This window comes from Lonchura striata, chromosome Z (genome assembly GCF_046129695.1).
Source record: "Lonchura striata isolate bLonStr1 chromosome Z, bLonStr1.mat, whole genome shotgun sequence".
Lineage (NCBI taxonomy): Eukaryota > Metazoa > Chordata > Aves > Passeriformes > Estrildidae > Lonchura > Lonchura striata.
The window spans coordinates 40498710-40522881 of record NC_134642.1 but is presented as its reverse complement, the minus strand read 5'-3'; the positions used below and the strand labels follow the sequence as shown (position 1 = coordinate 40522881).

Here is a 24172-nt window from a genome sequence, read left to right as displayed (position 1 = left end):
TTTGCCATGGTGGTGTGAGAACTGCTGTGTCAACCCATGGAGGGTTTTGTCCAGAAGTGGAAAAGTGCAGTGGGCTTTTACATGGGCATTAAAAAGCTCACAGAGCGCTGTGAGACAAAGTCATTGCAGGCATCATTTTGCAGCATTTCCTTGTCCCACTTCCCTGTCTCTCAGCAAAACTCAAGGGTGATTCCCACTTGGAGTGGGGAGAACAGTTGCCCAGGAATACTGGCAGTATGGGGTATGTGCTGCCACACTCCTCCAGGGCTTAATTATGACCCAAAAAAAGCAAAATGTCAGGGAGTATAGAAGACAGCTCCTGCAGGAGGATGTCATGAGGGAGGTGCCCCACACAGTGAGTTTGTGTTATGACAGGCTGGCCAAAAAGGGGACTCAGATCCAAGACTGAGCCAGCTCTGCCAACTGCTGCATATGTACAAACAAAGACAATATTAGATCCTTGCTTAGTTCCTGTGATATTATCTAAGAAGATATTTGAGAAGGACCCTGGGAAAGGAAGAGTAAAGAAGGAGATGAAGGGAGTAGGGGGAACTGCCAGAAGGAGGAAGACTTTAAATAGTCTGTTCAGTGACTTCAAGGGAAGCTGGAAAGATGCCTTGACTCCTTTTCGCAATTACCTCCAAGCAGAGAAGATACTGGGTGCTAACCCAGCAAGCAAAGGCATAACGAGCCAATAACTGGAAGCTGAGCCACAACTACATTTGAATTAGAAATGAGGCTCATATTTTTAATAGAAAAAATGATTAAGCATTGGAACAAATTGCTAAAAACCATGTCACCTCCTCTGTTGCTTGTTATCTGCAGAGCAAGGCTGGCTGCCTTGCTGAAAGATGGTTCTGTCAAACACAACTTATTGGGCTCAATAGAGGGGTAATGGAGGGATGTAATGGCCTGTGCAACCCAGGAGGTCAGCTGAGATGAACTAATTCTCTCCCATGGCCTTCAAGTCAGTGACTTAAAGAAGGTGCATATCCCTGTCTTGCAGATTTAGCTTCACAGCTGCTGTTTCTTTCATCAGATAATGTGGCTCAGGTGTTTAGTGATGCAGATCAGGGCTGCAAGGAAAAACCTGCAGAACAGGAAGATGTGCGATGTTCAGAGGATGCTGCATGTCTCCCCTTAAGATGCTCCTCACCCAGCTCCATCCCACTCTATAATGTTTTGGCTCTTTGTGCACCCTGCTCCTGGCTGGGAGGAGACAAATGTTGCCTCAGAGACAAATGTTGCTTCAAATGCTGAAGTGTCTGTGAGGCACAGGGTAAGGCAGGAAAAGAAAATGGGACAAAATTGGACAAGATGGCTCAGGTCCGAGAAAGGGAAGGAAGAAGAGAGATAGGATGGAGATACTCATGTAAGCATTAGCATGAAGGACAGAAAGCTCTCACAGTCTTCCTTCAAGGGAGGGATTGACAGAGAGCTTTTGATGAGGAGCCGAATGGAGATAATGCGCCATCAAACAGCATGAACTCTACCTCCAGCGTGCAGACAGGAGCTTGGCATAGCATACCCAGAAGCACTTACCTCCCTTAATGGCCAGGCAGAACCTCCCAGACCACCCCATTACAAGCTGCCTCCCCAGGCAAGTTGGCACAAAGTGCTTGGCCAGCCCAGGAGCAGTAGTGCCATAGTGCCACAAAGCCAGTAATACTCCAGCCCCAAGAATCCCAGCCCCTCCAACTGGGTGTAAGGCAGACCCTGAGAGAACGGTGGGGCAGCACACAAGTTTGGGGTCAGACCTGGTTAGTTTGTCTTTTTCAAGTTGTCTGACCCCTCTGGGAGCAGGAAAAGCCTTGCATCAGTCACAGGGGGCTGTGCATCCTGCATATCACAGTGCTGGCATTGCCCACGGGGCCACTCCCCACGGCAGGAAGAACTGGTGGCGCAGGGTAGCAAAAGGGCTGTGGTACACTTGCAATTGGAGTTTCAGGGTTGCTTGTGGGCAAAGCAGCACCCACTTCTCCAGGCTCCCCACCAGCACCCTACAAGAAGCAGGCACAGCTGAGTTTATCCTGGGAAGGCAGCCCAGCAGAGACACAAGAGGAGGGGGATGCAGCCCCACCACAGGGCTCCTGCTGAGCAGCTTTCCCCACAAAGGAACTAACATGCTAGCAGCTGCTGGCAAACACAATCTGGGGCAAGCATCAGCAGGAGGAGATGGCTCATGCTAGGAGGGGGGCCAAGTCATGTTCACCTAGCACCCCGACAGTGCTCCCTGCTTTGCATGAAAGAGGCACTTTGATTGCTGACATCTGTAGACAATCAGATAAGAATTAGAGTTATTCCTCTAGGCATAAATGGTATTTCTAATCTCATAATCCTTTAATATTATTCTCACCAGGATGTGGCTGGTGCTAATCCCAGAGAGTTTGTTCTAGGGCAAATTTCAGGAAAGCCATGGGGGTGCAGGAGGAGGGGTTGCCCACCTTTCCTCTCTTCAGTCGCAGAATCCGTTCTGGGTGCAAAGCAGGCAGGGACAGCAGGTCAGGCTGCAGCCCCTCTTCCCAGCTGGAGGATTCTCATACTAGGACAGAAGCATTTCATAGCCCTTTCACCACTGCTGCAAAGAGCCTCTACAAGGGTCTTCCTACCCCTATCACTGCTCTGGGTTTGTCTCTTGGCTTATGAGGTCTGTAGAACCAGCAGAAGGCTCCAGCTTCATTTCTCCACTTGGCTACTTTCCAGAAGCAAATAATGATCCCTGAGGAGCACCTGGGATTTCTGTTCTGAAGAGGTGCAGTGAGGGAAACACCTTACTCCTGAAGGGCTGCAGAGTCCAAGGTTCCCAGCCAAGTAAGTGTGATAAGTGTTTTGTAAGGACCCTGGGCTGCCTTTGACCCTAATTTTGCATCCTCTTTGGGATAGTGTAGGGAGAACTCCTTGGGTTGTGCCTTACCCCCTGTCCTGACATTGGTGTACTGCATAGAGATGTCAATCTCTTCAGCTTCCCACAGTGACCTTCCATCCTGGCTACTTTGCAGGCATGGTCAAGGTAGAAACTGAGCTGAAAACCTCTCACCATCTACTATAAGAACAGGCAGGGATTCCCTTTTCTCTTGTCCCTGCTGCTTCTTGCTTTCTGCAGCCCAGCCCAGCTGTGTGTGACAGCTCCAATGGTACTGAACCACTCCAGGGACTTGCACACTACTCCCAGCAGAAGCTGGGATGATGTTCAGCCTGGCTGGGTGATATCAGGCTCTTGTGCTGCCTGCAGCCATGAGCATTCTGCCACAGTGCAGAGATGAAATCATACTCTGGGCACCAACCCATCTCAACAGATGGTAAGGGGCCAAGGTAGCATTGTCTCAAGGAAGCAGCTTGCAGTTCAGAGGCCTGGTGTGTGCAGACACAGGTCTGTGCCTTGCCTGCTTCCTGGGTTCCTTCACTTTTACAGCAGCTGTTGCTTTTCCTGCCATTTCAAGTTTTTCACCACTTTTATTCTCCAGGAAGTCTGTAGAGGCAACACAAATGCATTAGCCATATTCTGGGCATCTCCTTCATCCTGGCAAGGTGAAGGTGTTGGAGATGGCTTGGCAGCAATAAATACCCAGCGAGTCTGTGTCTATTTGTGAAGTTTGGAGAGCCTCATGCTGGTTCAACATGCCCATGGCATGGACATGTAGCAGAACAGGGGATGTGTGAGGAGGCTTTTTCCCTAGGGAAGCATGCCCATCATTGTGCTCTCCACACTCCCCTCACACCATTCCTATCCACCAGCAACCTTCCCATCTGCCTTTCTGAAACTTGTCCATCACTGCCTTGCAGCTCTGAACAGTTTGTTACTATAGCTACAGTTTTCCATGCAGGGAGAGCTCAGATCTCTGCTTAGGTGAGGTCTCCCTCTCATTCTTCAAGGCTGGAAGGGAAGGACAGGGTTTTGCCTGGAGGCCAAGCACTGAAGACTGTGCCATGTGAATACTGTGAATACAGGAGTCAGGACAGAGTGCTGTGGTGGTGCAACTTATCTGGGAGTCCCTTAGAGTCTTGCAAACACAGAAACTATGAAAAGTCCCTGGGAAGAGAGGGTTGGATGGTGTAGGTTTGTAGTGAGCCAGCCTAATGCCACAGCATACATCCCTCCTGCTCTCTGAAGGGTGGCAACTGGAGAAGAAGCTAGCAGGAGCCCTCATTGCACTGGGAGATGCTAATCTTCAGATTCCTAAGCAGTTTGCCCAGAAAGAAGAAATGAATCAGAGTTGTGAATCACTGGCAACTTTGGGAAAAAATGCCCTGGAAGTCAGAGCCAGATGAAAATTTTTGTTGTATATTGTTAAAGAGTTAAGCACTTATGTTCAAGATTTTGCTCATTTTATTTTGGTTTGATGAGGTTTTTAATTAAATCAGAGGGAGCTCCAGAAGGAAAAGCCCTGAAAACCCAACCTTTCATTTCAAATCACCAGAAGCAAAAGAACCCCTGCAGTTGTCATCCTGTTTCTGTTGTGAACAAACAGGCTGCAAAGCAGCCACAGATGTCTGAAAGCCTTTGGCATAGCCAGATCTGTGGTGGTCCCCCAGGCAAGGTGCTGGTAGGACAGTTTGCTTTGTACCCATTTAAGTGGTCCCTTGGTGCAAACTGGCCCTGCTGGGGAGGGAGTGGGTTCATGGTCATGGGTGGGTGAGCAAATGCTGTTCTGAGTCACCCGGGACTGGTGCGGGTACAGAGCAAGGGCTTACCAAACCCTGAGACACAAGGGTGGGAAGGACACAGGTAAATGCATCCATTGATACTGGAACTGGGAACCTCTGCCCCCTTCTATACCTCCCATCCCTGGATGACTCTCTCTGTGCAGGACTACCATCACCCAGCCCAGAATCTGGCTTTGCCCTGTGTCAGATCTCGGACATAGAGTCCTTGAGATCAAATAGACATCCTAACTTTGCATGACTAGTGCATCCACATCTGCAGAGGGAGGGCAGTGACAGCATTCCCTGAACTCTGATGACCTCCAGAAGTGGATTGTGCCTGTGTTATCTGCCTTCTATGAACAGCCCAGTCCCTGTCTCTTAAAACTTGTTTAAACCAGGTCTTTTTCTCCTTGGGGCTGGGATATCATTGCTGTTCACAGCCAAAGGCCCTCACGCCTCCATGGAAATCAACCAGGGCTGCACCAGGGAAAGCAGATAATTAAATTCAGGCCCTTGCTTTTCTCCCATCAAGCAGATGCAGCATGAGATTTTTGTTTGGGGTGGGGGGCAGAAATTTTTGTCTTGAACTTCCCCACAGCAGTTGCTCATATGTGTCCTCTGAGCCAGGGACCTTCTCCCCCTATCCAGCCATGCCTCGCTGGCTTATCATTTCCAATCCTATCAGAAACAAAACTGCTGCTGCTTAATGCTTCATTACAGGCTGTTATGTGTCTCCTGCACTGCCCAGGAGAGCAGCAAGGAGGGCTCTGACTCTATTTAATAACTGTTTCATGGCTCCTAATTGACAGATAAAAACACTACTAACTCAGTTTCATCAAACATAAACCATGGGTAGGAGCAGTGGTGCCCTTCTGGAGCCAGGGTGGCAGCATGAATTTTGATCTATTATTTTGACATGGGAAATCCATATTATGCTAATCCACCATCACAATGATGGCTTTATGATTCACTTTTTCCCCTTGTTGTTTTTGGCTTTTGCAGCCTCGGGGGAGCTGCTGGGGAGGGATTCAGGCAAGGGTGGCCAGGGAAGAGAGAAGAAGTGAGATGGTGACTGGTGCTTTATTCTGAGGGTCCTTTCCCACGAGGGGCTGGTGCTTGGCAGCAAGGATTGACTTTGCAGCATGTGCCCATGGGGGATCCACGTCTGCTCAACCTCAGGACTGTGCATTACCTGGCAGGTCCCCAGCCCCAGGACTGTCACTGTGGTTGTTAGGCTGAACCACACTTGCACTCAGGGAAGATTCACCAAGATTTTCAGCTCTGTTAGAAAATGACCTATATGTGCTCAGATGAAACAGGTAAAGATTTTTTATTGTAATTTGGAGATACTGTTAAATCAGAGTGTTTCCTTATGCCCTGTGTGGTTAGCAGGATTGTGGGGCATTCTCCACCCTCTTTTTGCTGGTATAGATGACCAAGTGACCCAGACTTCTTCCATGCTCTGCGCTTGGAAACTTCAGACAGAGAAATCCCTGCTCTCTCCAGGAATAGTAATGATAAATATTGGGATTCAAAAGCCACATGCTAGACCTGAAACCTGCTATTCAAACAATTTGGGATTTGCTTTATTAGATCCCACATGGGGCTGGCACTCAAGAAAAAGTCTTTGGAAATGTGATTTTTCAGGGCTTTCTCCTCCCATCACAATGACTGGAAACTTAAGTACCATCTGGGAGCCCCATAGGTATTTGTGACTGCTGCTGGGGTTGAATTGCATCTGGAGTGGGAGCAGCCTCACTCCCAGGAGGCATAGGCAGAGGTGGAGTTGCAGAGAAGTGTTGAGGGCTCATAGCTCTGTGTAGAGCAAAGCAAAGCTGACAGCCACTGAAGGCATGCTGAGAGGATGAGAGGTTATTAGTAGTGAGCGCTTCAGGGATAACACAGAAGATATTGATTTAAATAAAAATCACCATAACAGCAACTCTAACAGTACCCTGTGGGTCACTTGGAGGAGAATCAGAGGCAGCAGAGCTCCAGTGCTGGCACACTCAGAGCATTTCCTAGCTGGAAATATCACGCTGGAGAGAGCCAGGACTGCTGCCCATGCTCCTGAGCAGGGACACAGACAGGGACAGGGAAGCAGGCACTGTGCCTGGTTGTGCAGCACACACTGGGATACCTAAAGAACATCACTGTAGTGAGGTGAGAGGCTGGACTCACCGTGACCCACAAGGGCACACCGTACTGTTTGCAGTTCTGCTGGGAGCTGCAGTGCCAGGACAGGGATATCCATGATCTCAGCCAGTTGCACAGCCCTCGTGGAGGTCAGATTCCCGAGGTGTGAGTCAGCTGCATTCCTCCCCAGGGTCAGCGAACTGTGCTGGGCTTCAGTGGCCTCAGCTGTCTCCTGCCCCGATGCTTGCAGTGATTAACTGCACTGGGGATGCTTGGTTTGGGTGAACAACACAAAGGCTAAGGGTCTCAGGTCGGCTGGGGACAGCTTCAGCAGCTCATCCATGGGAGAGGAGAGGAGCAGAGCAGTTTCTTGGCCACCCTTCATACCAGGAGTGCTTTTATCAATGGGGTGTGAAGGAGTGATAAAATGCTACCAACTGTCTCCATAGACAGCTAATCCATCGGTATGGATTTGTTGTTAGGGAATCCTAACAGTGCTGTTCCTCTGACTGTAACTCTCCTGCCATGGGTGCAGCCACCTGCAACACCAGCTGTCCCCATCATGACATGGAGCCATGTCATGATGTGCTGTCAGCAAACAGAGATGTGATGCAAGTCAAGATAGAGAAGGTCTCAGCACCTAACAGAAGGGTTTCTCCACCCCAGGGATTTTTGTATGTGGAGTTTTTAGTGTGGTTCCATCTGATCAGCATACTTCCATGAGAACTGGGAGTTTTGCAGAGGAAACCTCCCATGCCCTTCAGCTTTCCCATCAAATATGGGCAGACCATCTGCTGGACTTGCTGCACAGACAGCACAAGGTGCATCTGTATTACCAGATCTCTTGTCACTTCCTGCTCAAGGGAATTAAAACCACCTGGAGCAGCCTCCTTCCTCTGGGAGAACACAGTTTCTCTCAGGCCAGCTCACAGCCTGGTTCTGGCATTGAGCAGCACGTGTAAAGGTCAATCCAGCACATTCATGCATTACAGTCAGTGAACGGATACACCCACCCAGCCTGGATCCAGCCCTGATCCTGCCCACTGGGCTGTCCTGGGAGCATCACACACCTTATCAGTATCAGTGTCTCTCTGAGGACAAGGCAAAATGAGCAAACTCACCTGCACTGGAATGGCTGCTGGGAGTGGTCAGCTGCCAGGAGCTGTGGCTGGGAGCTCCCCATTGTTTCCTGTGGTACCACAGTCTCTACTTTGCACTCAGACTCTGCGCCGAGACAGTCACTCAGGTTTAATGTCCCTGTAAATTACATGTGTGGGGCTTTTTTCCAAATCAACACAACCTTCTTGTAGATGTGAAGATCCCAGTGCAGTTCTGCAGTCCTCCCAGCAGCACCCCTGCACTCTGCACAGCCCCTCAGGGAGCTTATTTCCAAATGGAAAACCCCACATGGGGTAAAACTAAAGGAGTACAATCAAAATCCAGCTGTCTGGGGCTGCACAAGCCTTACTGTCAGTGAGTGCAAACCAGTGGTAGTATGAACACAATGTCAGCATCTGCAACAGAGGTCAGGATATATCCAGCACTCTTAGAGGCCAGTTTACAATGCTGGGATTCTCTCCAGCCAAACCACTTGGGTTCAGATTTTCACTAACCCTCCTCATTTTTTTTAATCTCCCAGCAAAAGTTAAACCACTGGCTGCTTTGACCAGCTCCTTGCCTGGAATTAAATTATAAACTCCTGGCCACTGGTGGTCCTGGGCTGGCTTGTCCTAGGAAGATGGCAATAGAGAGTAAAAGGTAATAAAGAGTAAAATTTCAACCAGAGAGCTTTGGTCAAGCAAGCAGCTTTGTCCTCAGATGTTACAGGATGATTGACCCCAATATCCTTGTGCCATGGGAAAAGGCAGATGTGTGCACCCCCTGCAGCATCCCTGTGATGTGGGATGTGAGGAAGACCTGGGGGCCCAAGGCTGCTGCCTGCCCTGCTCTGTGGCCCTTGCAGGGCAGGATACTTGCCCTGAATAGATCTCTCTTTGAAGGGCAGCAAAACTGTGAGGAAAGCATTCAGCCCTGATATGAAGACTTCCAAAGGCTGGGAATCTTCTTGAGCCTTTGGCAAGCTCTTCCAGGTGTCAAAAATATTTAGCATTTTTTATGCATTTTTATCAGGCACTGATCTCTGCTCTGTGGTGCCCAGTGACAGGACCTGAGGGAATGGCCTGAAGTTGTGTCAGGAGGGATTTAGGTTGGATATAATAGGAAAAGGTTATTCACACAGAGGGTGGCTGGGCACTGCAACAGGCTCCCCAGGGAAGTGGGAAGCAAGCACCAAGCCTGACAGAGCTCAAGAAACGTTTGGGCAACGCTCTCAGGTGCATGGTGGGATTCTTGGGGCTATCTATGCAGAGCTAAGAGCAGGATTTGATAATCCTTGTAGGTCCCTTCCAACTCGGCATATTCCATGATTCTGTGAAAACACTGCAGACAGGTGTGTACTCCATATAGAGGAAAGATTCAATTTGCTCTTCCCACATGTCTGTCTGTCTCCATCAGGCACAGAAAGAGTAGAGTCAGACTGCTTGACCCAACCAGTTACTTTCCAGGTAGTTAAAGATAGATAAAGGCAACTGAGAGCATCAGGACAGCCCTTCAGAGAGGTGACTATCCAGCTCTCCATGGCATTCCTGCAAAGTTTCTCACCAGGCTTGGTTCCCATCAGGCTGGAACCACTCCTGAGTCAGGGCTTGGGGAGGACAAGATCTGCCCTGCACGTCTTCACTCTATGATTCAAGTCTTCTAAATCCTGCCTTGAGAGACATCCCACATCTTGAAAGGCTTTTGGCCATGTCAGGGCCAACTTCCCCATCTTGTAAACCCTCAGCTCAGGCAGAGTTCAGGTGGTTTTCCTTACTGAGATCTATTGGCAGCTTTACTTTTAATAGCGTGTACGTGATGTGGAGTGGGATAGACCACTCCAGCTCTGGCTGGCACATTATAAATCTCAGAAAGAAAAAAAATAAAATGCAAAGGGCCAGGAGACTTTGGGTGTGTGTGGGGGGGGGGGTGGGGGCGGGGGTGGGGGGGGGGCATAAAAAAAAAAGCAGAAGAAAGAGACTGCTTTCCCAGAACCCAAAAGCAGACAGGGGTGGGGAGCAGGAAAGGCAGGGTCGTACAGCTCACTGGGGCAGAGTGTGCAGTTGTTTATACTGGAAATGAGTTTCTGTTTATTGCAAGCTATGGTGGGGAGACCACAAAGTGAACGTAAAACAAAATGGGAAGGGTGTGGGAAAAGTCAGGGGAGGGGGAGCGGGTGCCTTTGACAAACTCCAGAAGTCACGTCCAGTAATAAATCAAGCCGAGATCTGTCCCGGGACACAGGACCCAGAACATCTGCTTGGGCTGCAGGGAAGCCAGGCAGGCAAGGAGGGATCTCCCAGCCTTGCCTGGGGCCAGGCAAGAGACAGGGACTTGGGCAGCTCAGCCACCCATGGGTGCGGAGCTCAGCAGTGCTCAAATGGCTGCAGGGGTGACTGAGCACCTGGGGTTCAGCAGGGAACTGCACTCGGGGCTGAGGGATTTAACAGGCATCGTCTGTCAGCCTCTCCATCCTCAGTAGCCTTCCCTTGACTGCTCTATGCCTCTATTTCCCTGTAAGGTGACTGTAAGGTGGCACAGGATGCTTTTCTCCCATCTACCACTTTTCCCAAGCCTTTCAGCAATTCCCACATGGGCAGGCAACTCCTGCATCATTTCAGAGCTTCGGCGTGGTGTAGGTGTCACCAGGAAGGGAAGTCCACTGCCCAGTTCCAGGGCAGCAGGAATTAGTATGTTAGCAGGGCTGGTGGTGAAATGAGAGACAAATCCCACAATATCTCCACTGGGACCAGCAATGCATCCATTCTGTGTACAGGCTTTGAAGGTATTAAGTGCTAAGGATTTTGGTTTGACATCTGAATCCAGCTGCATTGTTGTGAGAAGCCCTTACAGGTTATTGCTCCAGACCAAACTTCCATAAATAATCTATTGCCTTGGGTGTAGTGCTTCAGAAGGGGTGGTGAATATTTGTTTTGCTGATTTAAGTATTCCCATCCTCTTCTTCCTTTTCCCCTTCCCTGGAAAATGGATCCTATTAACAACTGCAGATGACACAACACATGCCAATACATTTGCAACCCATTTGGCTCCTAGCGGCAGCTGCTTTTGAGCTACAAACTTCCTCAAGTGTCCAAGTAAAGCATCAGCATGGGGGTGAAACAAAGACAGTGCATCTGCCCAGTGGGTCCTGGCCCAGTTCTTGCCTTTCCATATCATATTAGTGCAGAAATCAGGACAGAAAGCAACTGAGATGCATGTGTGTGTTAGGACCTCAAAAGTCATTTGAGTTTCACTATGCTGGGCCATGGTTTGAGCTGCTCTGCCATAAAGCCATGGGTGCTGCCGTGGGATGTGCTCTCCAGAAATGCCTCTGAACAGCATTCTGGGCATGGGGCAGTACCAATGCTATGCCTCCAGCATCTCCCTCTGGCAGGCAAACACCAAATCTTCCCATACTGCATCCTGGCCAGGTTCAACCTCATATCACCACTGCAGGGTCAAAACTTTGGCAGTATCACAGTATTTCCCCACTTATTCCAGGTGTGTTGCCTTCTTTCCCATGCTGCTGATGACTTATACACTATGGGACAGACCTAACTGCATTGGCAGTAACCCAGTCAGAGCTGTTTTTTCTGCTCCAGTAGAGGATGGCAAACTATTGGGTATACCCAGACTGCTCTGCCCTGTCTGGTTTTTTGCCAGCATATCCTTGCAGCTCTAATCTGCAGCCAAGCCCTGGCTCTCAAACCTGTCCCAGCTGCTCACCTCATCTCAGAAGGATCTGTGTGCATCAAGAGGAAAGTTCCTGTTGCAGCAGGCATTTGCATTGTGCTCCTGGTTCATGATCAGGAAGTGAGGCTCATGTGAGCCCAGACACCACAGCATCCTTATGCTGGTGGCAAGGTCCAAACCACAGGGCTTGCTCGTCACCTGTAATTTTCTGTGCAATGCTTCAGAGAGCACAGCAAAATCCTTCAGTGACTCTAATAACATTTCTTTCCAAAGCTCTAGGGTATTTCCCCCCCCCCCCCAGTCCCTGTGAAGTCATGCTTCAGGTCTGCTGAAATCCTAGCAAATGCCTCCTAAAATCCCCTGGAGCCCCTGCGACACTTTATCGAGAGTCCAGGACTGTTTGACCTTGGAGGGAGTGAGAAAGGGAAGGGAAGAAAGAGCAGCCTTAGGCTTCCCTGCCAAACTATTTGATCCATTGCTGAGCCCCTTGCAGAGACCACAACACAGCCAGAAATCTCTCCCAGACCATCAGTGGGGTATCTGGGCACAGTGCCTTCCTCTCTCCTCTGCCACAGGTCTCTCCCAAGCATCTCCCACTGTGCTGGGCAGTGCTGCTGCATGAACACTGTGATGTATTCCCTAAAATAGCAGCAGTGCCCCAACAACCTGTGCATGGTTCCCATCCCAGTATCCTGGCCCCCTCATCCTGACCAAAAAAGACTTGCGATCCTCTGGGGCACGGCTCCTTCCCTGCTGTGGTGCTTGGAGTGTGCAGAAAGGTTACACACCCTGGGGGATCTGTGTGCTGGGGTTTCCCACCATTCCTCAGTAAATAATTAAAAAACTGATAGCAATATTTTTATATGACAATAAGTGCTTTAAGTGCTTTTTATTTCTTCTTTGTTTTAAGCAAATCAGAGGATGTGTGGCAGGCTGCTGTCCTCCACAAGGCAGGAGAGGCTGTGCTGAGCATCCAGATTATCGCTGTTTGGGCAGACTTGGCAAGGATGCTGCTATTGCCACTGATCCGGCGCTGAAACTCACAGAGAAAGTGTGTTTGCTTCTGGGGTTTCATTGTTAAACGACCATTGATAAATTGCAGGGAGTCCGGAGGAAAATTGATTAAAGAATTAAAAAATATCGTATGACCTAAAGGGGAGATTAGGGGAATTTAGTGAGGTGCTTGCTGCCGAGTGGAGCTGGGGATAGTAGGGAGGGAACAAAATGAAAACAACCTTGCAAAGGTGGTGATTAGAGCAGGTGGAAACAGTCTCTGTGAGTAACTGAATTGGTTTGTGCCTCACGTTTTGTTTTGCAAATGGTAGGCTTTCACACATGGGTGGGAAGGGCTCCCCAAGCTGGAGTGAAGCTGCCCCAGCCACACATGCCATGAATATCCCCTGGGGTTTGCCCTGCTTCGTGTGGGGATTTAAGCATCGAGCCAGGATGTGAGGAAGATGAGCATCACGTTCATGAAGCAAAGGGCCTTTTTTAAGCTCAATTTCTTTACAGATGGACTGGATAATGGGACCTCCCTTGAAGCCAGCTGAGTTAAGGACACAGCTATTACTTCCAAATGCAGTGAAGTCCAGAGCTATGTGTCTTACATCATCCCAAGGACCTCATTTCCTTAAGAAAAGAATGAGGCCAGGGTCTGATTCAGGCCTGAGGATAAAAAAACAGACATTAGTAAAGAGAGCAGTGCTGTTAGCTGAGCTGGTATTGCAGCCCAACACCTCCAGGAATGTCACATCCTTTTGTTTTTCATTTGCTTGAAGGATACATTTTGGGTGAGTTACAGAAACTGATGCTCTTCCTGCCTCCACCCCAAGGTACCAACAGCACAGAAGATTTCAGCTTGAACTGGGAACACTTCTACTGTTAGTGATATGTCTGGCTGGTATTTTCTCAAAGCCAGAGAGTGAGCAGCTAAGGACTGGTGTGGAGACCTCATTTCCTATGATAAATTAGGTATTTTCCCAAATGCATGTCATTATTGGGCTATCATCATCCCTGAGCAGCCAGAATAGCAGTACAAACCAGAGCCACCCCCTGTGGTGTCCATCTCAGCTCCATCCCCACCACGGCCCTGTGCTGTGATTTTTCCAGGGTGTATCATACAGAAGCACAGGTGGCATGAGTCAGGTGGCTTCTCTGGATGTACCAAAGGAGGCTGACTGCTGCTGGGAGGACTCTCACATATCCAGGAAGGGAACAGCATGGGGAGAAGCTCCTTCTGGTCCTGGGTCAGTTATTTACACCCACCTCCAGCATCTCCTTTGGCCCCAGCCCAGCTGTTTTTGCAAGGAGCCTGCAGCTGGTTTCCCAGCAGGACTGAAACAATGATATGAAGCTGGGCAGAGCCACCAGCACTGCAGGGGACAGGGCTCTCACACACTCACAGCAGGATCCCAGCAGCTGAGACATAGGCACAGGCTGCGGATCAGCCCCAGGAGCAGAGCAGCATCTCACCAGATCACATGGAACAGAAAGGCAGCCCCAAGGATGTGAGCTGCTGACCAGGGGATGCTGAGTTTGCATGAGCAAACCCAAATGCAATCAGGATGGCCAAACACAGGATGAGCAAATGGCTCCTCTGCCTGTGCCCACAGCTGGTGCACCATGTGATACGCATACCCATTTTTAAGCCCCCTGTCCTGACTGAATCCAAAGTAGTGCAGTCAGTACAGGCTCAAGGGCACCATGGGGTCTGTCTTGTGAGGGGATGGAAGAACAGACTGCGACATATTCCTAGCAGAACATGTGGATGAAAGGAGAGGATGGCTGAAAGAAAGGAACTTCACATGCAAAAGCCAGTGCAGCTGTGAGGAGGAAGTGGGTAGGGGGTATGTCTGCTTAGTAACCATTCCCATCAGCTCCTCCTGCCCAGACAGGAGAAGCCCAAAAATACTCTCCTCTGCTGCAGAGAGAGTTAGAAACCTCTTACTTCTTCCTCTCCATTTCCTATGGGGTGAGAGGCCTCTCTGCCACCAGGTACCTCCCTCACTGGGGAAGAGGAGAGCAGAGGACATATCCAGATTGCATGCCAAGAGAGATGAAGAGAGAGGAGGTATTTGTGGAGAGCTACTGCCTGTTAAAGGGAGTCCACACTCCCCTGCTAGGAGATAGCTGGTAATATTCGTGGCTAGTTTATTGCTCAGTACATGACAAAGTGCTTATAGCTTCCCTCTAGAGGCTCCTCCCTGGATAAATATACAACTTCCAGGAGTTCTGGTGGGACAGCTTTGCCAAGGATACACGGCTGTTGATGGTCCCAATTGTGTCTGATCACACCTGCTATTTTCCCTGTCTTCTCCATCTGGAGAGAGGATGGATTGTTTTCTTGGACCCACTAAAGAAGGTGATGGAAGGCGCAGGGGCTTTGCATGGTGTAGGCTGTGCATTTCTGCCTGGAGCTGGGAAAAGAGGAAGAAAGGAGTGCTGAGTTTTCTGCTGCATACAGTGCAGGCATGGAGGCAGGAGTCCTCAATACCTGAGGAACCCTTGGGATTACCCTGCATTCCCTCTCAGCACACAAGGATGTTTCCTCTCTATGGCTTTTTCAGCTGAGTTCCCAAAGCAATTTGTCAGAGTCTGCAGGCTGCTCTGGTCAAACCTTTTACTGAGGAGAACCAAGGAAGTCAGCTACTTCTCCCCAGAGATCAGGGCTGTGATGTGCTCCCACATGCACTCACCACAAACTCCTTGGGGCGTGGAGCAGTTGCTGGGAAAGTCATGTGTTACAAGGAAACATCTTGTGCCTGCATTGCCTTGTCACAGCGTATCCAATCCCATGTCTAGGAGAATAGCCCACTGGAAGAAGAAAGTATTTTGGCAGGGACTGGAAAATCCCATGTAATTCATGCCCTTCATCTTTCCCAGCCATTTTAGAAGAGAGAGTCCTAGCATCTGGGTGGGTGGGAGCTGCAGGGGCATGAAACTCTCCTTTCCAAATCCCAGCTGTGGAAAGCCCTGAGAATGTGCAGAAACTGAGAGCACATGAGCCCCCTGCTCTCCCCTACTGTCTGGGCATGGCAGACTGGCATCCTGGAATGCTCCAGCCCTGAGCTGTAGGCAGGGATATGTTCTCCATCCACGGAGCCTGCAAAGGCCCCGTTTGCCGGCACTTTTCCCTCGTTTGCTGCACACTCCTTCACTCCAGAGCGCTCTCCAGGTCTCCAGGAGCTGGACAGGGGCCCGGCACAGTCAATCCCAGAGCAGCCGGTAACGAGGTTTGGTCATTACTGCCCGGGGCTATGTGTGAACCAGTGACCTGGCTCTGAAATGGTTTATGTTACATGCAAATCCCCTCGCAGAGGTGTTGGGGGAGGAAAGCCGGCCTCGCCGTGAACTCCCTAGGCTGATGAGCAAACCCCAGCACAGCAGAGAACTTCCCTTGCCCGGCGCGCTGCTGTGCTGCCGCATCCCACCTTGCCGCTGTACCCATCCCAGGGGTACCACGCTGAGCACTGCGGCCCCAGCCCCGCTCCAGGGCTGGCGGTGCTACTGTTATACACAAAACAATAATCAGCTGCTGTAACGAGGATGCAGAGTAGCTGAGCTGGCTTCCCTGCTGTTGTGCCGGCTCCAAGTGGAAACAGCTGCATTTGGTTTGGTTAAATGTTTTATTTACTCACAATTATCCCAGATAACAGGTTTGCGTTCGTTTGTTCAATATTTGATAGTTTCAGAGCAAACCTGCTCTTCAGTTTCTGGTAGAGGACTGGGGGGTCAGAAGGGACTTCCTGCTGTGGTGTGGTCCCAAGTGAAGGGTGGAGGTGTCCAGCATCCCTCCTATGCAGCACTCCCTAAGGCACCCAGCCTAGGATGCTGTCCCATGGTAATAAAGTCACCTCCAGGAGCACAGCTGTGTTTGGAGTGCTGGTGTGCTCAGGAGGATGGGCATTTTCCTGGGACAGCAATGCTGCCAAGCATCAGTACTGCACGAGGGAATGGCAACAAGAGGGTCTGTCATGGGTTTGGGATGCCAGATGGCTTCTCCTGCCTAAATCACCTTCCCATAACATCCTGCACCTTGGGGAACACCTCCAGCAAAGGCTGCCATTCCAAACAGCCAGCCCACCCCTTATCAGGGTTGTCAGAGCCCCTCTGCTCTTGCTCCTTCCTCTCACAGATCAACACGGTGAGGTTTGCTTGATCATTTTCTAGGGTCTGGAGAATGGTCAGGTTTAAGGAGCAGTTCTGCTGTGCTGGAAACAGTGTGGCCTCATGCACTGCACATGGAGCAATCTCCAGTGAGCCTGTGATCACACTGGGAGCTTGCCCTGCCACTTTGGCTCAAAGTGGGATCCTCTCCCTCTCCCTCTCCCTCTCCCTCTCCCTCTCCCTCTCCCTCTCCCTCTCCCTCTCCTCTCTCTTCCAAAAATTTACAACATTGCCTCTTGCCATGCTCACTGAATTTTCTGCAAGGGAAATGAGAAAATCCATACCTTGGTTTATGAGCCCCAATCAGTGTAAAATAAGGCCTTTTAGAAATTTATCTGTTGCTGAGTCCACCTTTTTCTCCAGCACCTTCTTAGGGAATAAATTCGTGCTCTTTGAGGCTGGGGAGATGTCTCTTAGGTGGCAGCAGGGTCAGGGGTCTTTGGCTATGGCTGCAGGTGCCCCTGACCCATTTTGGGAGCTATCAGGGAGGTGCTGTAGTGTTGAGTCTGAGGGCTAGGCTAGATGCTAACTGAATGTAGGCGGCTGTGGTGATCAGCTGGGTTGCCTCACACTCCAGAGGGATATATCTTCAGTGTCTTATTTCAAGGGAAATTAATGCCCCCTGAAAATGTCCACTTGCTAAGCGTGGGGTGGCTTATACTGAAAGGGAGAGACATAAACCCTGTCTCCATCACTTGCCCGGGTCATCCAGGAGGTCAGTGAGAAACAAAGCTATCTCATCCTGTGCCCCTTCACCTCTGGGTTCTCTGATTCTCTCTCAAATGAATTTTGCTGCATCAGCTACAAAAAGCAAAACAAATAAAAGCCTACAAAAGCAACAAATAAAAAACAAACACTTGCTTTATCCTTCTTGAAGAAGTGGTAGTTATGAACATGATATTTCTAGAACATAGGGAGCATCACCTGCTGTCCTCCACACCCCTTCTCTCCTTACACTTACCCAAGAACAGATAGTCAAGGAGAAACAGCAAATTCAATCACCTCCCTCCCTTTCTCCAGCAACAAAATACAGTTGCACCCAAACATTTGGGTCCGTGGAAGGGACCATCCCCAGACATAGGCATGCTGCACTCCAGCACAGGTAGCACATGGCAGACAGATGCCCCCCTGATACACCTGGCAGTAGAAATATTATTTATTTGTCATTGTTTTCTTTCTTGTTTCCTACCAGCCTCCTGTACTCAAACAAGCTTTTAGAAAAGCAGTGTTAGATAAATAATACATTGTGCTGGCAGCCAGCATGTGCATAACAAAAGCATCTGTGTAGATGCATGTGTGGACTAGCAAGGTCTGCTGCTCTTGTGCCCACATGCTCAGTGATGGTATCTTGTGCCCAGGTGGGTTCCTGTTGTGCTGTCCAAGCCTCTGCAGCTTTGCTTTTGGTCAGTTGGGTGGCTTTTTTTTTGTATTTGTACATATCTACCACCAGTGGTGTGAAAAAAGTCACTGGGTGATGATGTGGTCCTGCCGTGGGCACTTGGGGTGCAAAGAGCAGGACTTCTGACAGCAGAACAGCATTGGTTGTGGGGTTGTGCCCCCATGTGGGACAGCACAGGGGTTCTGCCCTTGTGCAGGCAGGCTGTGTCACAGCTATACCTCTAGTTCAAGCACATGCTGCTGTCAGGGACCCTGGAGTTTTTGCTGGCCCAAGGCTGAGATGATGAGTTATGCAGGTGACCCCAAAAGCACACTATGGGCTCATTATCCCCCATCAGCCCAGCGCCTGAATGTGCCCCGAGTGCACCAGAAAAAATACCTCCTACAGAAGTGTTTGAGAGGCCTCTTAAAACTTTTATTGGTGCTATTTTTTGTATTCCTCCACCTGTGGAGCAAGGCATCTTTAGTACATTCAGCCCTCAGCAGGAGAGGAAAATTATAACTGATCCATTTCAGAAACCTCTAAAAGTGACCTAAAATAACTTTTCTATATATAAAAATGTCATGATTTTAATGTCCATTATCTCATGACCTAGCAGAGCTAGGAAAAACTCTTTAGATACATTTTAGTGGTTTCTAAAATGGATTGGTCACACTTTTTCCCCGCACAGTGGAGCTGAGGGTACAAGGATAACTGGGCTTTAGAGATGAGGAGGGAAACAAAAATCTGTTTGTGTGCTGGTGTATCCAGAGCTGTTTCATCCCCCAGGGCCACTTGTGGTGCTGTCCCCAGCTGAGCAGAAGTGCTGAAGCTGGTCAAGTGACAGCTGTTTTCAAAATTCTAGAGATTCAGAGTTAAATGGATGCAAAGCATGGGGCACTCTGTGGTGGGGAAGCCAGCTCCATCCCTGACACTGGTCTTTTCAAGGATCTGCTGAGATGATGACCCTGATACCAGCTTTCACTGCTGTGGCAGACCCCAGATTTTGCTGCAGCATCTCATAGTTTGTGAGCCATGTGCCCAGATGGCATGTTCTCAGCTCTGAGCTCAGCTCTGAGCCTTTCTTCACCTCACCCAGAGCTTTTGTAGTGATGCTGGTTGCAACCCAAGCCTCTGGGAAGCTGCCACAGCCAGGCATTAAACATGCTGGGTTTTTAGAGGACATCAGCAGAGCACATGGGAGAAGTGGCTCCCTGCCATGCAAGAGGTTAATAGACAGATGAGACAGGGCAAGCACTGTTTGGGCAAAAGGAAAAGAGCTCTGCTTTTACAGAGTTCATCAGCTCCATGAAGCAACATGGATGGAAATTTTGCCAGAATTAGGGAGGCTGTGTGCAGGAACCCAGGGAGGAGAGCCCAAGTAGCTCAACCTGTTGTTCAGGCTGCTTGTGGTGTGGGGCAGGTGCTGAGAGCTGGACATCATCTGAGGGAGAATGGAGAAGTTTGGAGCAGGATACCCCCACACCCAGCAGCACTGCCTAAAACCTCAGGGCAGAAAAAGCCTTTAATGCTGTTCCCTTGATGGCTTTGTTTTCCTCCACTGCCTTTCTTGCTCTCTCTGTTGGCCTGATGGGCTGGCCCACCTCCAAAGACAGCATTATAGCGTGCTGGATCGATTGGAGCCTGCAATTTTATTTGCTGTCTTTAAGAGCCTTTGATGGGCAGCATGAACTGTGCCAGCGAGTGCCTTTCCTGGGAGAGAAGGGGAGAGGAGCAAGGTTGCAGGCTATCGTCTCCCATAGGGAGATGAAAAATCTGTCACCATTTTGGAGAAGACAGCATGGCTGGGTGGGCAGAGAGAGCCCTCCTGATGCAGCCAGGCAGCTGAGAAGTGTCTTGCAGCCCTAAACTCTGTGGTGCCTGGCAGTGGTGGCCACGGTCACCCATGTGGTGTCACGGTCACAGCTCCTTGTGGCACATTGCACTGCCCTCACTCACACTCTGCCACGAACTTTCTGCCTGCCAAGGTGGGAAGTGGGGTACCTGCCTGACAAATCCCTCCTGGGACACCTGTGGCTCTGGGACTGATGGCTCTTTGCAGTGAGGGAGGTTGCAGGAGTGTCTGTGTGAGACAGCTTGTGTCAGCCCAGAAAAAGAGGGCAAAGGGTGAGACAGGCTTCATACAGAAGCTTCCCTTCAGCTGCATCTGTGCTTGAACTCTGCATCAGGAGAGCAGACATGAGAGGATCATTTTGTCTCCCTTCCCCAGTCTCTCCTTCCACATCTGGTAAAAGAACCAGAGGGTAAGAGGTGGAGCATGCTGGACACAAAAGGTTGGGGACTAGCCTCGAAGCAGAGGGCAGGATTTTCACGGCATGTTGTGGAAATGGGGCATCTTCCAAGGCTGCTGCAGAGTGGGGATCGAAGCAGGGAATAGAATGCGCAACCCTCCCTCCGCCTCCCAGCAAAATGAACCTGGAGGAGTGAGCCTGCCCCAGCCTCCTCAGCGGAGGAATTAGCACAGATCACAAAGAGCCGGATCCGGCGTGATACTGGAGACAACAGACATAAATTATCCCTCAGATGGACTAATTGTGGCGCATAGCAGTGCAGCATCTTGGGCTGTGCTGGTAGGGCTGGACCCTGCAGGACTCCAGGAATGCTCGAAAAAGCCCCGCCTGCTTCAGCCCGGCTTCCCGGCGACTCCCGGTTACGGGCGGAACAGCTGAGCACAAGCAGCAAGTGTGCGAGTCGCCTACGGTGGCATCCCCAGTGTCCCCAGCATCCCCAGGCAACATTCCCAGCCCATCCCGGTTTGCCGGGTGCCGGGCAGGTGCTGCTAGCCCACAGTGCCACCACGCGGTCACCGGGCACCCAGAGACTGTCCCCAAACCCCTTCAGCCCCTCCGGGACATCTTCCGACCCCCCAACCCCCCCACTGCATCCTGCAAACAGTAATGCTGCCCTTGGTCCCGCACGCCCAGGGGAGGCAGGGAAGGAGTTAAGGAGCCTGCGGGGAGGAGGAAGAGGATGGGTCTGTAGCAGGGATGAGGCTCTTGTCTCTGGCTTTGCGATTAGCCATTCTGTTTTGATGTGGAGGGTCTGCTTGAATAATTTAACCGGGAGGCTCATTAACCAGGCTCTGGCCTTCGTCTGTCGGCTGAAGGCTGAAATGGCCATTAGGAGGAACACTCAGAGCGGAGCGGCATAGCCTTCCCTCCCGCTGGCCCCCTCCATTCCCTCTCCCGTTCCTCCTTGCTCTCCCTGCTCCCTGGCCCTGCTGCACTTGGCTCCCTTATCAATTGCTTGCGCCCTCTAAGTCCTGCCCCAGCGGTGCCGGGGGTGCGCAAAGCCTGTGCCTCAGTTTCCCCTCTGCAGATCGTGCTAGACTGAGACTCCAGTCGCAGCTGGAGCTCATTCCCGAGAAGGCTGTGCCCCCGCGTGTGTCATGCCAGTGACAGACGGGCTGTGGGGCTGAAGCGGCTCTGAGGCTGCCAGGTCTGCTCAGTTTGCTTCAAGCCGCCTGCTCGGAGAGAAGAGCATGTCCTGGGATATTTGCAGTGGATATATGGGGATGACGGCTAACAAAGAAGGGGAAAGAGGGAACACCACAAGATCAGACAGCCTTTCCAAGGGGAATCCTGGTGCACATCTAGCCCAGAGGGTGTATTCTGTGGCAAGGCACTGTGCCAGGCGGTACAGTCAGTGCAAGTTCCTGGGTACCAAGAAGAGTTGATTTCAGTGTCAGATCAGGTATGATTTTTAACACCAAGGGTAAAATTCATCAGCCCAAAGGTATCAAATCTCATTCTTTGCATGCACCATCCCTCAGCTTTTTGCAGAGTTTTCCTGAAGCCCTTGCTCTGCTCCTGCAAAAAGGAGAGTGCATTGCATGTGCATCCAGGAAAACCAAGTACAGTGTGAACACTGCTGGGTTAAAATCCTCTTGTGCCTCTAACCTCTAGGATCAACTGATGAGGCCAGAGGAAGGCTGCTCCTACTGGGTGCTCTCATCCTGTCTTCTGTTGCCTCTTTGGAGGCAGTGCAGCAGATTCAGGGATGCTCTTTCCCATGCCAAAATCATTAACACAGTTAGTCCTCTTGCAGAGATGGATTTTGTCCACTGGTTTCACATTGTTCCTTCTCCTCTTGCCAGTGGTCCTTTCTCCTCCCTTTGGTGACCTCTGATCATTTGGAGGATCATCCCTCAATAATTTTATCACTCCCCAGGGATGGCAGAGAAAGCTGTGAGTAGTGTAGATTGATGGGGTCAAGAGAACAGCACCTCCTCCTCATCAGCAACATCTCTGTCACAGCCTTGAAGACAATTTCCCCTGGTACCTGCAAACCATCTCTATCACTCCATTCCTCATTAGAAGCAGTGAGCTGCCCAAGGAGAAGGTGGGTTTTGCACAGCCCAGCCCAAACCTAGGTGTCATGGAGGACCTCAGCAGAAGGCATGGGACAAAGACCCCCAGATCTTTCCAGCATCTGATAAACACAGGATAGGCTCCCCTTGCAAATTCTCCCCTCCCAGTCTGGCAGCAGCTGGGAGTGGAGGGTTGTCCCTTTGCTCAGAACTTGGTGGGGAGCGCACTCCAGCAGGTAATTACCCTTTCTCTTTCCCTGGCAGCCCCCCCGAAGGAGCCAGTGCTGATGTGCCGATCCAACAACTACCCGAAGGGTTTCTACTGCAGCTGGCACCTGCCCACTCCTACCTACATCCCCAACTCCTTCAACATCTCTGTCATGTAAGTGTCTGGGGAGAAAGGGTGCAACAGGGTGAGTTTCAGTCCCCACAGCCTGGAGCCTGGAGGTCTCAGGTAGTGCCATGAAGTCTGGGGACAGTCACAGGCAGGGTCTGACCTGTGCTGAGCATATGGTATCAGTGTCCCAAAAATGGGCAGGGCAAAGGATTTTCTGGGGAGATATAAACTGGATGTTTGGGACCAGGACCTTTTGCCAAGGAAGTTTCAATTTCCTCAGAAAGGACCAGGAAAGTCCTCATGCACAGATCCCCTTTCTGTGTTCCCCAAGACTATCCTCTCTGCACCAGTTGTCTGTAGTGATATTGTGCCCATCGGCTTTTGGCACATTTGGCACATCCATGCTCTTTTCTGGTGTAAGGAAGTTGTTGTTGGGCAGCAGCCGTGTCTCTCACCTAGAACTGGCCAAGACATCATTCCCTACCCTGAGCCAGAGTTGTGGTACAGCCCTTATTCAGGCTGATGCCATGTATTATCTTCTGATGTTTGTGTCACCATCAGGAGACCTGGTTGCTCCCATGGGAGGGCCAGACCCACACCCAACCCTGGCTGGGTCCCATGCTTTCCTTGGGGCCAGCATGAGGATGTTCACTGAAGCCGCTTGGGAGAAAACCCTCATACACAGGAGCTCACACAGTTCCCTGGCAGAAGGAAAGGAGCCTTTTGTCTGCAGCAACGGCGAGTGAATGCATGGGGACCATTGTCTTTGAGGGGATGCAGAGCTGCACAATCTGCCTCCTTCCTCCAGCAGCTTGGGTGCATCCACAGGTAACAGCTCTTCTCACCTCTGTTTTCCAGACACGGCACAAAAGACATGGTATGTGAGAAGGATGCTGTTCCAAAAAACAGGTGTCACATCAGATACCTCCAGCTCTTCTCAACAGTGAAGTACAAGGTGACTCTGACAGTCACGAATGCTCTGGGCAAAAACTTCACCACTCTCACGTTTGACGAGTTCGCCATAGGTAACTTCCACGGCAGCAACTGGCATCTCCAGGGCGGTGTTGGGTTTGGCTTGCTCTGCCAATCATCCATTGGGAAGATGGGGCAGGGAAGGGACTGGCTCTCCAACTTGAGGTTCTGCCTATGCATAGAGATGGGATCTGAGCCACTCTGGCATCCTCCCTGTGTCCCTCCAATTCTCAGGGCCCTGCTGGCACTTGAACATCCTGGAGGAGCCAGACAGGATGCCCACAGGCAGCCTCCATGCTGGTCACATCAGTGGCCTGGTGTCTTGTGTGGTCCCACACCCAGTGGTCCAGATTGCCCATGGTTGCCAAATTCTTCCCTGTTTGGGATGCTGGAGGAAAAGCTGCCATGTATTAGGGCAAAG

At 50.6% G+C, this 24172-nt stretch overlaps 1 protein-coding gene across 6 annotated transcripts in view; it reads left to right on the top strand.

Moving 5' to 3' along the window:
* Positions 1-24172, top strand: part of CNTFR (ciliary neurotrophic factor receptor) — a 198318-nt gene that overhangs the window by 154215 nt on the left and 19931 nt on the right. For all 6 annotated transcript variants that reach the window (XM_077790348.1, XM_077790349.1, XM_021554696.3 and 3 more), the window contains 2 exons: positions 22707-22824; positions 23638-23804. In XM_077790348.1, the coding sequence (XP_077646474.1) occupies positions 22707-22824; positions 23638-23804 (285 nt within the window). The remainder of the gene's footprint in view (positions 1-22706; positions 22825-23637; positions 23805-24172) is intronic.